The following is a 14,899-nucleotide window of genomic DNA, read 5'->3' as shown; positions in this document are numbered from 1 at the left end:
GGGCAGAGCCCGAGTTCAGATTTCAGCCAGAATTTATTGGAGTTTGTCACCTGAGACCAGAGCTGTGCCCTGGTCCCCTCCCCATGGGGACACAGTGCCACCAGGAAGGGAGAGAGGTGCCAGTGGGGCCCTGGTGACATTGCCAGTGTCACAATGGGCTGGGAAGGAACAGGGCAGACCCTGCTTTCAGATTTCAGCCGGATTTTATTGCAGATTTGTCACCAGCAGCAGCAGAGCTGCACCCCTGGTTCCCTCCCTGTGGTGGCAGTAGGCCACAGTGCCACCAGGGATGGAGAGCAGGGATGGAGATGGGGCCCTGGTGACAGTGTCAGTGTCACAATGGGCTGGGAAGGAACAGGGCAGACCCTGAGTTCAGATTTCAGCCAGATTTTATTGGAGCTTCGTCTCTGGTCCCCTCCCCATGGGGACCTGATGCCACCAGGGATGGAGAGGGGTGGCAGTGGGGCACAGAGCAGCCCAGGGCAGGACACCCCGCGTTCCCCAGCACTGGGGGGACGCCGGCAGCTGTCCCTGTCCCCACCTGCCGCCTCGTGGGAGGTGCTGGGGCCGGGCCTGCCCCGCTCCCTTCCTGCTTTACCTGTTCCTAATTGCGGGAGAGCCGGGCAGGAATGGCAGGATCTGCTCTGCTCTGCTCTGCTCCACCGGGGGGCAGCGACCCCAGCAGCTTCTCCCACCAGCCTTGGGCACCTCCAGGATGCGATTGGAACGCGCTGATGCCCTGGCAGGAGCTGGCAGTGCCACTCGGGACCCCCAGCCCGCTGTCAGCACACGCTGCAGTGCTTGGCCGTCCTGCCCCTGCCCCTCTGCGTGGGCTCCCTGCCCAGGGAGGTCATGCCGGGCTTGGGGATGGGCTTCCCGAAAAAGAAACCCTCCTCCTCCGAGTCTGAGTCCGAAGATGAGGAGCAGGTGGGGCACCAGGAGTCCTCTTCCTCCTCCTCCTCCTCTGTGCCGTGCCCTGCCCGGGCGCCGTGTCGGGGACGGGAGGTGCCCGCCTGCAGCTCTGCAGCTCTTCGGGCTTCAGGGGACCCCAAAAGGGCTCTGGGCTCCTTGGGGGGCTCCGGGTTCAGCTGGGGGGCTGAGGGGTGGCCGGCTGGGGGTCCCAGCGCCCCTGGGTGCTCCTTGGCAGCGTCGCCGCTCCGCTCCCGTGAGGCTGCGCCGAGATCCCCGGGGCTCCTGAAGGCGGGGTGCACGGGGGGCTGCTCCGAGAACGCCTCTGCCAGAGGGGGAAGGAGAGGCTGAGCCTGTCCTCCCACAGCCCTCCCACAGCAAGGGGCGTCTCGGGACACGGCGGGCTGGCACCCACCCACCCACCCAGCCTGGGGAGTTCATCACCAATTCCCACGGGGTGACACTCCCAGGACAGTCCCCGGAGCCTGGATTTGCTCCTGCTCCCCCTCCCACCCCAGGGCAGCAGGACCCCACCAGCCCCAAAGTAAATCCAGAGCCTGGATTTGCTCCTGTTGCCCTCCCACCCTGTGGCAATGGGGTCCTACCAGCCCCCAAGTCCCCAAAATCCCTGGATTTGCTCCCACCCCATGTCGGAGCCTCCTACCATCCCCAAAGTGCCCAAAATCTCCTGGATTTGCTCCTACCATCCCCAAAATCCCTGAATTTGCTCCCACCCCATAGCAGAGGCTCCTACCATCCCCCAAATCCCTGGATTTGCTCCCATCCCGTGTTGGAGGCTCCTACCATCCCCAAAGTCCCCAAAATCCTTGGATTTGCTCCCACCCCATGCTGGAGGCTCCTACCATCCCCAAATTCCCCAAAGTCCCTGGATTTGCTCCCACCCCATGGCAAAGGCTCCTACCATCCCCAAAATCCCTGGATTTGCTCCCACCCCATGTCAGAGGCTCCTACTATCCCCAAATTCCCAAAAATCCCTGGATTTGCTCCTACCATCCCCAAAATCCCCTGGATTTGCTCCTACCATCCCCAAAATCCCTGGATTTGCTCCCACCCCATGTCGGAGGCTCCTACCACACCCAAAATCCCTAGATTTGCTCCCATCCCATGCTGGAGGCTCCTACCATCCCCAAAATCCCTGGATTTGCTCCTACCATCCCCAAAGTCCCCAAAATCCCTGGATTTGCTCCCATCCCATGGCAGTAGGATTCCACCATCCCCAAATTCCCCAAAGCCCTCTGGATTTGCTCCCACCCCATGCTGGAAGCTCCTACCATCCCCTTGCCCCCTGTCCCTGCCGCTCCGGGCCGCGGGCGCGCACTGGGGGGACGGAGCGGAGGCGATGGCGGAGTCCGAGGAGTCGGAGGCGGCGGAGGAGCCGTCCTGGCCGCGGCCGCAGGAGCCGGAGCAGAAGAGGCGGCCGCGGTGGCAGCTGAGGGGCTGTCCCCGCAGCGGGGCCCGGCACAGGCTGCAGCACAAGCAGGAGGAGCGGGCGTGCCAGTGCAGCCCTTGGTGGGTGACCTGCTCGGTGTCCGCACCTGTGGGGCAAAACGCGGGTGAGGGGAAGGGTCTTCAAAATAAAATAAAATAAAAATAAAATAAAAATAAAATAAAATGAAATAAAATAAAATAAAATAAAATAAAATAAAATAAAATAAAATAAAATAAAATAAAATAAAATAAAATAAATGAAATAAAATAAAAATAAAAATAAAATAAAATAAAATAAAATAAAATAAAATAAAATAAATAAAATAAAATAAAATAAAATAAAATAAAATAAAATAAAATAAAATAAAATGAAATAAAATAAAAATAAAAATAAAATAAAATGAAATAAAATAAAATAAAAATGAAATAAAATAAAAATAAAAGAAATAAAATAAAATGAAATAAAAAACAAAAAAAAAAAACCAACCCAACAACTACAAAACAAAGCAAAGGAAAAACCCCCAAAAAACCAACCAACCAACCAACCAACCAAACAAAAATGAAAAAAAAAAAAAAAACCCCAAACAAAACAAACCACAAACCCCCCCCCCCCAAAAAAAAAAAAACAAAAAAAACGCCAAAACAAAATAAACATCCCAAAAAACCCAAAAAACCCCCCACAAAAACCCTAAAAAAACCCACAGAAAATCCAACCCAAAACAAAATACCAAAAACAACTGCACCCCCAAAAAACCCCCCACAAAAAAAAACAAACCGAAAAACCCCCAAAATAAACCCCCCAAAACCCAGAACAAAACAAAATAAACAAAAAAACCCAAACCAACCCCCACAAAAAATAAAAACCAAAAAAGCAACAACAACAAAAAAACCAAAGAAACAAAACAAAACAAAAATAAACAACAAAAAAACTCCCACCAAAAACCCCTAAATAAACCCAAAAAAACCTAAAAAAAAAAAAGACAAAAAACCAAAACAAAATACCAAAAACAACTGTGCCCACAAATAACCCCCAAAAAAACAAAACAAAAAACCCACAAAAAATCCCAAAATAAACACCCCAAAACCCCAAAAGAAAACAAAATAAACAAAAAAAACCCCAAAACACCCCCCACAAAAAAACCCAAAAAGCAACAACAAAAACCAAAGAAACAAACCACAAAAAAAACCCCGCCAAAATCCCCTAAATAAACCCCAAAAAACCCCAAAACAAAACAAAAAAACCCGCAAAAACAACCGCCCCAAAAGAAAACCCATAAAAACCCGAAACCCCCCCAAAAATAAAAAATATAAATAAATAAAATAAATTTAAAAAAAACCAAAACCAAACAAACAAACAAAAAAAAAAAACAAACAGAAAAACCCCAACCAACCAAAAAAAAAAAACCAAACCACAATAAAAACCCCAAAAAACCCCCAAACCAAACCAAAAAACCAAAAACGACCGTCCCCCAAAAAACCCAAAAAACCCAAAAAAACCCAAAATCCATGCTCCAAAGGCTGGGGGAGCCCCAGATTTTGGCGGCCGTACCGATGGGGTCCCCGCACGCCTGGCACGGCTCGGCGAAGAGGCTCTCGAAGCAGGGCCGGCAGCAGGGCCGCCCGCTGCGCATCACGTAGCGCTGCCCGCGCAGGGGCTCCTCGCACTCCAGGCAGCAGAAATGCTCCAGGTGCCAGCGCCGGCCCTCGGCCTCGATGCACTCCTCCATGAAGATCAGCTGGAACGGGAACGTGGTGAACAGGTAGGACTCGCGGTGACAAAATTGGAACGGTAATCGATATTGATACGGTAATTGGTAAAGGAGTTGGTGTAATGCCAAGAAAGAAAGGGTGAGGTTCCATCCCCCCCCCCCCTTTCCTGCAGATGTTCAAGGCCCTCAGCCTCGATGCACTCCTCCATGAAGATCAGCTGGAACGGGAACGTGGTGAACAGGTAGGACTCGCGGTGACAAAATTGAAACGGTAATCGATATTGATACGGTAATTGATAAAAGAGTTAGAAGGTGTAATGCCAAGAAAGAATGGGAGAGGTTCCATCCCCCCTCCTTTCCTGCAGATGTTCAAGGCCCTCAGCCTCGATGCACTCCTCCATGAAGATCAGCTGGAATGGGAACGTGGGGAACAGGTGTGATTCACGCTGAGAAAATCGGAACGGTAATCGATATTGATACGGTAATTGATAAAAGAGTTAGAAGGTGTAATGCCAAGAAAGAATGGGAGAGGTTCCATCCCCCCCCTCCTTTCCTGCAGATGTTCAAGGCCCTCAGCCTCAATGCACTCCTCCATGAAGATCAGCTGGAATGGGAATGTGGGAAATAGGTGTGATTTGTGCTGGCAAAACTGGAACGGTAGTCAATATTGATACGGTAATTGGTAAAAGAGTTAGAAGGTGTAATGCCAAGAAAGAAAGGGAGAGGTTCCATCTCCCCCTTTCCTGCAGATGTTCAAGGCCCTCAGCCTGGATGCGCTCCTCCATGAAGATCAGCTGGAATGGGAACGTGGTCAACAAGTAGGATCCGCGCTGGCAAAATTGGAACGGTAATCGATATTGATACGGTAATTAATAAATGAGTTAAAAGGTGTAATGCCAAAAGAGAAAGGGTGAGGTTCCATCCCCCCTCCTTTCCTGCAGATGTTCAAGGCCCTCGGCCTCGATGCACTCCTCCATGAAGATCAGCTGGAATGGGAACGTGGGAAAATAGGTGTGATTCGCGCTGAGAAAATCGGAACGGTAATCGATATTGATACGGTAATTGATAAAAGAGTTAGAAGGTGTAATGCCAAGAAAGAAAGGGAGAGGATCCATCCCCCCCCCTTTCCTGCAGATGTTCAAGGCCCTCAGCCTTGATGCACTCCTCCATGAAGATCAGCTGGAATGGGAATGTGGGAAAATACTTGTGATTCATGCTGACAAAATCGGAACAGTAATCGATATTGATATGGTAATTGGTAAAAGAGTTAGAAGGTGCAATGCCAAGAGAGAAAGGGAGAGGTTCCATCCCCCCCTTTCCTGCAGATGTTCAAGGCCCTCAGCCTCAATGCACTCCTCCATGAAGATCAGCTGGAATGGGAATGTGGTCAACAAGTAGGATCCGCGCTGGCAAAATTGGAACGGTAATCGATATTGATACGGTAATTAATAAATGAGTTAGAAGGTGTAATGCCAAAAGAGAAAAGGTGAGGTTCCATCCCCCCCCCTCCTTTCCTGCAGATGTTCAAGGCCCTCAGCCTCGATGCGCTCCTCCATGAAGATCAGCTGGAATGGGAACGTGGGAAAATACTTGTGATTCACGCTGAGAAAATCGGAACGGTAATCGATATTGATACGGTAATTGATAGAAGAGTTAGAAGGTGTAATGCCAAGAAAGAAAGAAAGGGAGAGGTTCCATCCCCCCCCCTCCTTTCCTGCAGATGTTCAAGGACAGGAAAAAGCAAGAGATAACAGTTGCTAAAAATGAACAGAAAGAAGGGAAAATCTGGTTGGGTCCCAGGAAAACGTTAATTATATGAGATTTATTGCTTTGGTGCTTAAATATAATATTATGTTAGTTTTGGCTTGCATTATACTGGCTTGGTGCGCATGTGTAACCCAAGGGTGAGTTGAAGGACATCGAGGAAGAGGAGAGGCCTTCATCAAAAATGACCCCCAAAGAGTTATGCGACCACCGAACCGAGTGGTGGAGCATGCACGGCAAAGGTGGTGATGAGGGCAGAGGTAGAAGTGTGACAAACCGAAAATGGGAGGGGATGGCATTGACACGTGGCATATAGGGGGGAATCTTCACTTGGCAAGCTCGTACGTGAGATGGAAAGGGTCCAGAGCCCGGCACCCCGTACCCCGCGGTTATCTTTTGCTCATGCGCTATTATTGGAACCAAATTATCCCTTATTTTTAATATTGACAATTGTTTTCCTGTTGTTCAGTAACTAACGGACCTTAAAGCTTGCTTTCACTTCAGTCTCGCTTATGGTTCCCATATTCTCAAAATCTTTTGCCAGGCAATCCTATTGACAAGGCTTTCCCGTTTCATCCTCCCCAACAGGCGCCCACCTGGTCGCAGGAGGCGCAGCGGGGTCGGAAGAGCTCGGCGTGGTGCCGGCCGCAGTAGATCCTCCCATCCTGCTGGAAGTAGATGAGATCCACCAGCTGCTGGTGGCAGAAGTGGCAGGAGAAGCAGGACGGGTGCCAGAACTGGTCGCCCAGGCGAGACGCCGAAACCCCCGGGTCGCCTTTGTTCAGCCTCCGGCCGCACTGCAAGGCAGAAGGACACGAGGTGTGGGGCAGGGCTGGCTTTTGGGGACGGCTCCCTGCCAGGGGGTGGCAGCTGGAGGGACGGCTCACCTTCCTGCAGGGACGGCCGTGGCAGGGCCCTGGCACGGGGCACGCCAGGCCCTGTCCCAGAGCCTCCTGTCGGCGGCGGGCGCTGAAGGCGCGGAGCTGGCGCCGCTCCTCCTCGGCGAGGCCGGGGCAGTAGCGCTCCTGTGGGGCACGGGGGTCAGGGCACGGGCTCTGCTGGGGCACCCCCGTCCTACCGCCTCTCCTATCCAGCAACCTCCCAGCACGGTTACAAACACAGCCAAAACCTCCTTCTTAATCAGCCTGATCCCAATAGCAATCTATATCCACTCCGGAGCAGAAAGCCTCACCTCCTTCTGGGAATGAAAGTCCATTATAAACTTCAAAATCCCCATCAGCCTGAAAATAGACTTCTACTCCCTTACCTTCTTCCTCACTGCACTATTTGTACCATGATCTATCCTACATGTGGCCTCAGACCCCTACATTACAAAATTTTTCACCTATCTACTATTCTTCCTAATCGCCATACTCATCCTCATCATCACCAACAACCTATTTGTCCTATTCACTGGCTGAGAAGGAGTCGGAATCACATCCTTCCTTAGGAGTTCAGCTTTTATCTTTTCCAGACATTTATAATCCTGTAATTCTTTAGTGTATAACTCTAAACTTTAGTGGTAAACTCTAAACTTTAGGGGTAAACTCTAAACTCCACACACAGTGTCGGCTGCTGCTTTCCCATTTTTACACAATTCCTCTCCAGGCCTGGGAATCAATCACCTCACCGCCTCAGGCTCTGAGAGATGGGAACAAAAGGGAGCAAACTTGGAGTCAATGACTTCACTACCTGAAGCTGTAATTGGAAAATTAACCCCCAATATACAAAAGTGTGAAAAACCTGTGACCCGTGATCCATTTTTAGGTGAGCTTCATCTGCCCTAAATGCACCTGAAGGCCCTTCAATAAATAAAATTGCTTTTTATTCCCTTAATTTGGCCTGGCCTCTGTTTTTGGGTAATCTCAAGACCAGATGAGGCCAGGGAGATAAACTCTAAACTTTAGTGGTAGACTCTAAACTCCGCAAACAGTGTGAGCTGCTGCTTTCCCATTTTTACACAATTCCTCTTCAGGCCTGGGAATCAACAACACCTCACTGGTCAGAGATGGGAACAAAAGGGAGTTGGGGGAGCAAACTTGGGGTCAATTATTTCATTACTTGAAGCTGTAATTGGAAAATTAACCCCCAATATGCAAATGAACCAAACTTATAGAAGTGTGAAAACCCCGTGACCCGTGGTCCATTTTTTGGGTGGGCTTCAGCTGCATTTAGGGCAGCTGAATAAAGAATAAAACTGCTTTTTGCTCCCTTAATTCGGCCCGGCCTCTGTTTTTGGGTAATGTCAGCCCCAGGTGGGCCCGGGGAGGGGAGCAGCAGCCAGAGGAGGGGGTCTCACATCGCAGTCCTGGGGGGGCAGCTGCTGCAGGAGCGCTCTGGCGCGGAGCCGCGTCCGGTCACGGTCAGAGCCCGGCTGGGGCGAGCACGGCGGCACCTTGGGGGAAACACCGAGTTCAGAGAGGGATTAAAATGTGTTTAAGGGGCTGAAATGTGTGTGTCTAGCCCCGGAAACGGGGTGGGGAGCACCCACCTCGGGGGGCTCCAGGTACTCCTCCAGGGCACAGCCGGAGTCGCTGTCGGACGAGGCCGGGGGGAGGCCCCCGGTGGTGCCGCAGGGAGAGGGCTCGTCCTGCTGGGGCCATGCAGGGCTCGGCAGGGACATCAGCTGGGGACACAGAGAGACACAGGTGTCAGAGACAGGGCAGGGATCCATCCCTGGACACAGGTCCTGTGTCCCTGTGTCAGCTCTTCATCCCTCAGAGGGACCCTGGGCCATGCAGGGCTCGGCAGGGACATCAGCTGGGGACAGAAAGGGAGTCAGAGATGTCGGACACAGGGCAGGGATCCATCCCTGGACACAGATCCTGTGTCCCTGTGCCAGCTCCTCGTCTCTCGGAGGGACCCCTGGGCCATGCAGGGCTCGGCAGGGACATCAGCTGGGGACACAGAGAGAGCCACAGGTGTCAGACACAGGGCAGGGAGCAGGGATCCATCCCTGGACACAGATCCTGTGTCCCTGTGGCAGCAGGACAAGCAGCTCCTCATCCCTTACAGGGACTTGGGGCACGTCCAGCTGGGACGATGCTCCAAGGCACCACGACCTTGAGACCTTCAGCTGAACCACTGCAGGAATCCAAGGGATTTTTGGGGGGCTCCTTTCTCTTTGGGGGTTACAGCAAACCCACACTGAGGATAGAGGCAGGCACTTGCTGAGCACGAAGGGATGGGATGGGATGGGATGGGATGGGATGGGATGGGATGGGATGGGATGGGATGGGATGGGATGGGATGGGGATGGGATGGGATGGGGATGGGATGGGATGGGGATGGGATGGGGATGAGGATGAAGCCAGACAGGGGAGACCCCAAACGCCCAAGCTCAAGCTGGAACAGGTTTTGGAAAACAACAACACCCACAGCAGGAGCTTTCCCCCAGCCGCCACGGCTAATCCCGGGTCTAGTGGCCCATCCCTGAGTGGGAGCAGACCGAGGTTGAGCCCAGCTCAGTGGAAAATAATTCCCTCCCCTCGGGCTGCCATTGTTCTGCCCAGGGCTGTCCCAGCCCACAGCACAGCCTGGCTCGGGGTCAGGCAGTGAAACCCATCCGGAGCCCTCCCCTCCTCCCCACGCAGGCTCTCTCCAGCACGGCGCTTCCTTCCTGCCCCGGCTTCCCAAAACAAAGGCCAGATGCTGATGTGGTGGCTCCTGGGGCTCCCTGGATGCCAGCCCAGAGCCTGACGCCCTCAGCCCACATTTCCTGCCGTGCCATGGGGAGCCAGGGTGGGATGGAGGGAAAATCACGGGGCCGTGACCAAACACAGCCAGGGGCTCACCCCTGCAACGCCCACCATGGATGGATCAACCCCTCTGGAAAATGTTCCACGCACAAAACAGTCTCAGGGATGAGGGGTGAGAACCCCCAGACCATGAAATCTTGGTCTTTCTCCACCTCTGCCACCACCAGGATCCATTCCCTGCTCCACACTGGGATGGTGCTGGTGTGTCCCCCCTGCCAGGGACACCCCAGTGTCCCCAGTGCTCCCACAAACAGCGCCTGGGGCTGCTGGGCTGTGGCAGGGGCAGCTCTGGGGCCGGCAGCAGGTGGGATCAGCTCAGGTTTCCCTGCCCTGCTGCCGGGTCAATGATTAACACACCGGCTAATCAGCGAGATTAAACAAAAGGGCTGCTGGCTTCTTCCTGCCATTTGGGGTCTGGAAGCCTGGGGGGACGCAGGGCTGGTTGTAGGGTGCTGTTCAAAGCTGTGCTTTGGGATAGGGATGAAATAATCTGGGTGTTTGCTGCCCAAAAAGAGCCCCGGCCTTGCTGGCTTGGTGAGGGACCAGGGCTGGGCCAGGGAGACCCTGGGGTGCTGAATGAGGACCCTCGTGTCCAGCCCAGCTCTGCTGCTGCCCGGTTTGGGAAAATGTCCCCATTTCTCCCTCCCGTGGGATGTGGGGGCATTCCCGGCTCTGCTGGGCTCATTAAGCCTCCAAGCTGCATTTGTGTAATCTCTTGGAACTTTGCTGTTAATTGGACCCCTGCGATGCCCGGGGGACTCGGGAGGGGTGGCAGCGCCAGCCTGGCCCCATTCCCGAGGGGTGGCAGTGCCAGCCTGGCCCCATCCCCGAGAGCCACAGGGACCCCGTGGCAGGGCCACCAGCACGGTGGGGCGACACCGGCGTGGGGAGGGCGGCTTGGGCAGGGCGGGGATGCGCCGGAGAGCGCGGCCCAGCCCGGTTTGATGTGATTACCCCGGCTGGCAGCCGTCTGGGCTGTAAACAAGTCCCTGTAATTAGCCCCAGACGGTGACAGAGGTACGCGCCTCCCATGCTAAAGAGCCAGGCAGCCCCAACAGGTCCGGCTCCTCCGCTGCCCAGCCCTGTCCCCTCTTCCTTCCTGCCCTCCCTTCGCTGCCTGCGGGCCCTGCCCTGCCCTGCCCTGCCCAGGGATGCGGGGATGCTCCCAGCCTGCGGGAGGTGGCACCGCGGTGGCACTTTGGGGTGGCCTGTCCCTGCCAGCGAGTCCCCGAGAAGGGACGTGCTACAGACCCGTCGGGCAGGCCGGGTGGCACCTGGCTGTCATTCGCCCTGGCTGCAAACCCTCCCTGCTGCCCGTGGGAGCCGCTCCGGATGCGTTTGCCCGAGCTCCTCTCTCGCTCTCCCCAAAGCATCGGAAGCCGTCGCGGCTCCCTGGGCAAAAGAGGCTGAAATTCCTGGGAATGTTAATCGGCTTTGGCTCGGCGGGAGCGGCCCCCGTCTCCAGCTGGCTGTGGGAGCCCGTGCGGGCTCTGCCGCCAAGGTCACACATTAACTTGGAGCTCGGCCGCGCCAGCCTGCTCGGAATTCAGCACGGGCTCCGCGCTCCCAGCCCGCACAGGGAGCCGCATCCCATCCCTGCAGAGTCCCCAGGGAGACACAGCAACTCCAAAAAGCCCCTCAAAGCAGCGCTGGCAGCTCCCAGGGGCACGGATCCACGCTGGCCTCACCCACGGGATAAGCTGTTTGTGCTTGAGCTGCCGTCAACACAGCTGCAGGAGCAGGAACAGAGATGCAGAGAAATAAAGGTGCAGAGAAATAAAGGTGCAGAGAAATAAAGGTGCAGAGCAACAAAGGTGCAGAGCAACAAAGGTGCAGAGCAACAAAGGTGCAGAGCAACAAAGATTCATAACAACAAGGATGCAGAGCAAAAAGATGTAGAGAAATAAAAATGCATAACAACAAAGATGCAGAGCCAAAAGATGCAGAGAAATAAAGATGCATAACAACGAAGATGCAGAGCAATAAAGATGCATCTTTTGGGGTGAGATAAGCTGAGGTCTGGCAGGGAGAGCAGGAGCAGCCAGTCCTGCCCGACCTGGAGCCGGTCCCACCGAGGAGCCCACGGTGCCTTTTTGGAGCTGGGGTGGCACCAGCTGGAGCAGCCCTTGGTGCCACTGCTGGGCACAGCAGAGTCGTGGCCCTCGCTTTAAAAACGCCTTTGCAGACCCTCAAATGACGAGGGAGGGTCTCAGCATCTGCTCTGCCGCACAGCACCGTGTCACCAGAGGGGACCGTGGCCTGTTGGCTCACCAGGGATGTGCCAGCGCTGCCAAAGGCTTTTCCTGCGTTTTCCCGCAGGCACGGCAGGAGCAGTAATCCATTAACCCATTAACCCACCCTGGCTCACCCATTCGTGCACCCGCAGGTACGGACCGAGACCCCCGCCCCTCCTCTCCCTGTGACCACCAGAACGGAGCCCCCCGCCCCTCCCTGGCCCACCACACTTCACCCCCGCAGGTCCAAGGGTTCCAGCTCCATCCCCAATCCCGACTGATCCCATTCCCGGCCGATCCCAGCAGGGATGGTGGCACCAGCGCTGCCCGCGCACCTGGCAGAGCCCGGCACGACGGGACGCGCGTCACCTCCTGCTCTCAGGGGACAATTCCCGAAAACAAAGACAGCGATGTTATCTCCTCCCAGAAAATCTCGGAACAGCCCAAATCCCCCCGCTCTGCCCCATCCCCTTCCCCTCGCAGGACCCTCCCGCTGCCCCCCGCTCTCAATCCCCCTCTCCCCCAGCTCCATCTGCCCTGGGAGCGGGCAGGGCCGAGTCCGGCTGTCCCTTCCATCCCCACGAACCTGCCCTGTCCCGGGATTCCGTGATTCCCTCCCAGCCCCACGAACCTGCCCTGCCCCGGGATTCCTTTCCATCCCCACGAACCTGCCCTGTCCCGGGATTCCGTGATTCCCTCCCAGCCCCACGAACCTGCCCTGTCCCGGGATTCCCTCCCAGCCCCACGAACCTGCCCTGTCCCGGGATTGTCTCCCAGCCCCACGAACCTGCCCTGTCCCGGGATTTCCTCCCAGCCCCACGAACCTGCCCTGTCCCGGGATTCCCTCCCAGCCCCACGAACCTGCCCTGTCCCGGGATTCCCTCCCAGCCCCACGTACCTGCCCTGTCCCGGGATTCTCTCCCATTCCCACGTACCTGCCCTGTCCCGGGATTCTCTCCCAGCCCCACGTACCTGCCCTGTCCCGGCGCTCCGGGCCCCGCTCGCCGCCGCTCCGGGCTCGGCCGCCCGCTCCAGCCCCGCCGTCCCGCCCTGCTCCGGAGCACGCCAGGGAATGGAGCCTGGGCTGCGAAAACTCCGCAAAGCGAAAGGAAAACATCCAAGCTCAGCCAGGGAAACACTTTTTTTTCTGGTTTTTTTTTTTTTTTTTTTTTTCCCCTTTCTTTCCTCTCTCTCTATTTTTTCCCCCCCTGCCTGCCCAGGCGCTGCCTCCGCGGCTGCCGGGGTCCTAATTAGAGGCTTTTTAGCCTAAACCTCGGGAGGCAGCCAATGGCTGGAATTCCAGGGCAGGCAGGGAGGGGAAAAGGGGGGGGGGGGACATTAACCCTACAGGGGAAGGAGCTGCCGATGACATCTGGCTCGCTCCTACCTCTCATTTTCCGAGCGCCCGCGCCCTTCCCTCCATCTGCGGCTCGGTTCACCCCGGGTTGCCGTTTGATGGCTTTTTATGATCCCGCGCGGTGATTTATTTCCCTGCCGAGATCACAAAGAGTTGAAGCTTCATGAAAGAGGGGGAAGTGTCATTACACCCCAATTGAGAGGTGGAGAAACCTTGGCTGGGCTCTCACAAAGGAGTTAGCCAGCGGCAAGTCAGGATGCCCCAGTTTCCACAAGCCCTGCACACCTGACGACGCTCCTCCAGACTGCAGCAATTCCACCCAGGCAGGAGCCAGGGGAAAAACTGATCAGAGCACAGCGTCCTGCTGGTGTTCCCGTGCATTTCTCACCGCGCTGTAAGATTTTCCTGCCCGCTGATGTGGTTTTGGGGGTTAGAATCGACACAGCGTCCCCCAAAACTCCCCCAGACCCGCAGGGACCAACCAGGCTGGATCTCTGCCACCTGCGTGGTCCTGGGAGCTGGGGCTGGTTTGGGAGCCCTGAGGGGTGCAGATGGCTGGTGTTGGTGCTGGGATCAGGGCTGGGAGCGCAGCCAGAGCTCGCAGGGGTGGTGGTTTGGCACGGGAGGTGCCAGGCTCCGTGACAGTGCCCGTGGCACTGCTGGGCGAGGCCGTGCAGGGCGGCGCTGGGCACAGCTCGTGGTGCTGCTTTGTGGAAGTGGTTGCCCCATCCCAAGGTCAGCTTGGATGGGGTTTGTGATGCCTTCTTAGGATTTTAGCTTTTATCTTTTCCATACATTTATAATCCTGTAATTCTTAAGTGCGTAACTCTAAACTCCACGCACAGTGTCGGCTGCTGCTTTCCCATTTTGACACAACAATTCCTCTCCAGGCCTGGGAGTCAACAACACCTCACTGCCTCAGGCCCTGAGAGATGGGAACAAAACTGATTTATTTAGGGGGAGCAAACTTGGGGTCAATGACTTCATTACCTGAAGCTGTAATTGGAAAATTAACGCCCAATATGCAAATGAACCAAACTTATAAAAGTGTGAAAACCCAGTGACCTGTGGTCCATTTTTGGGTGGGCTCCATCAGCCCTAAATGCACCTGAAGGCCCTTCAATAAATAAATAAATAAATAAATAAATAAATAAATCTGCTTTTTATTTTCTTAATTTTATTTGATCTCTGATTTTAGGCAGCCTGGATGAGGAGCAGCCTGGGACAGTGGAAATTGCCCCCTTTAAAAACGGATTTTTAAAGTCCCTTCCAACCCAAACCATTTGAGGATCCTCTGCACAATCCCATGAGCAGGAGGAGGAGGAGGAGGAGGAGGAAGCACCTCCATGCTGCTCTCCCCCCCTGTGCAGGGGTCCCTGTGAGGTCCCCAATGTCCCCACGCTGTTATTCTGCTCCCTGCACCTTTATCTCGGCCCCGGTGCCGTTGGACTTTGTCCCCGCGGGTGGTGGCAGAGGCCCCCCCTCGTCCCCTGCTGCCCCCACGCTCCTCCATCCGTCCCCAGGGCGGAAAAATTCCCGGGCAAAGTCCTCGCTGGGCATGGGGAGGGGGACAGAGGGGTCACCGGGGCTCTCCTGTGTCCCCTCGAAGGGCAGGACACGGCTCGGTGGCTCCGTGTGGCCGCAGTGTCCCCAGAGAGGGCGGGACACGCTTGGTGGCGCTGGGATGAGGAGCTGGCAGCTCCCCCGACGCCCCTCTAG

General features: G+C 55.2%; 1 protein-coding gene across 1 annotated transcript; it reads right to left on the bottom strand.

The window, feature by feature from the left end:
- Window positions 1-371: 371 nt before the first annotated feature.
- On the bottom strand, window positions 372-12,990 carry PRICKLE4 (prickle planar cell polarity protein 4). The gene is made up of 8 exons (XM_059487997.1): window positions 12,796-12,990; window positions 8,323-8,457; window positions 8,131-8,226; window positions 6,719-6,856; window positions 6,428-6,628; window positions 3,908-4,094; window positions 2,202-2,465; window positions 372-1,234 (listed from the first exon to the last, which is right to left on the bottom strand). Exons 2-8 carry the CDS (start codon window positions 8,452-8,454, stop codon window positions 783-785), a joined length of 1,470 nt encoding a protein of 489 aa, XP_059343980.1. The 5' UTR covers window positions 8,455-8,457; window positions 12,796-12,990; the 3' UTR covers window positions 372-782.
- Between the last annotated feature and the right edge of the window lie 1,909 nt (window positions 12,991-14,899).

The sequence above is a fragment of the Ammospiza nelsoni genome, chromosome 23 (assembly GCF_027579445.1).
Source record: "Ammospiza nelsoni isolate bAmmNel1 chromosome 23, bAmmNel1.pri, whole genome shotgun sequence".
Classification (NCBI taxonomy): Eukaryota; Metazoa; Chordata; class Aves; order Passeriformes; family Passerellidae; genus Ammospiza; species Ammospiza nelsoni.
The sequence above is the reverse complement of the archived record's forward strand: the minus strand, read 5'-3'. Positions and strand labels throughout refer to the sequence as shown.

Bases quoted from the DNA above. Each gene is read 5' to 3' on its own strand.
- PRICKLE4 (XM_059487997.1), bottom strand. From the start codon at position 8,454: ATGTCCCTGCCGAGCCCTGCATGGCCCCAGCAGGACGAGCCCTCTCCC. The intron at 8,227-8,322 runs GTGGGTGCTCCC...GTTTCCCCCAAG, and splicing joins AGTACCTGGAGCCCCCCGAG to GTGCCGCCGTGCTCGCCCCA. The intron at 2,466-3,907 runs GTACGGCCGCCA...TTTGCCCCACAG, and splicing joins GGCGTGCGGGGACCCCATCG to GTGCGGACACCGAGCAGGTC.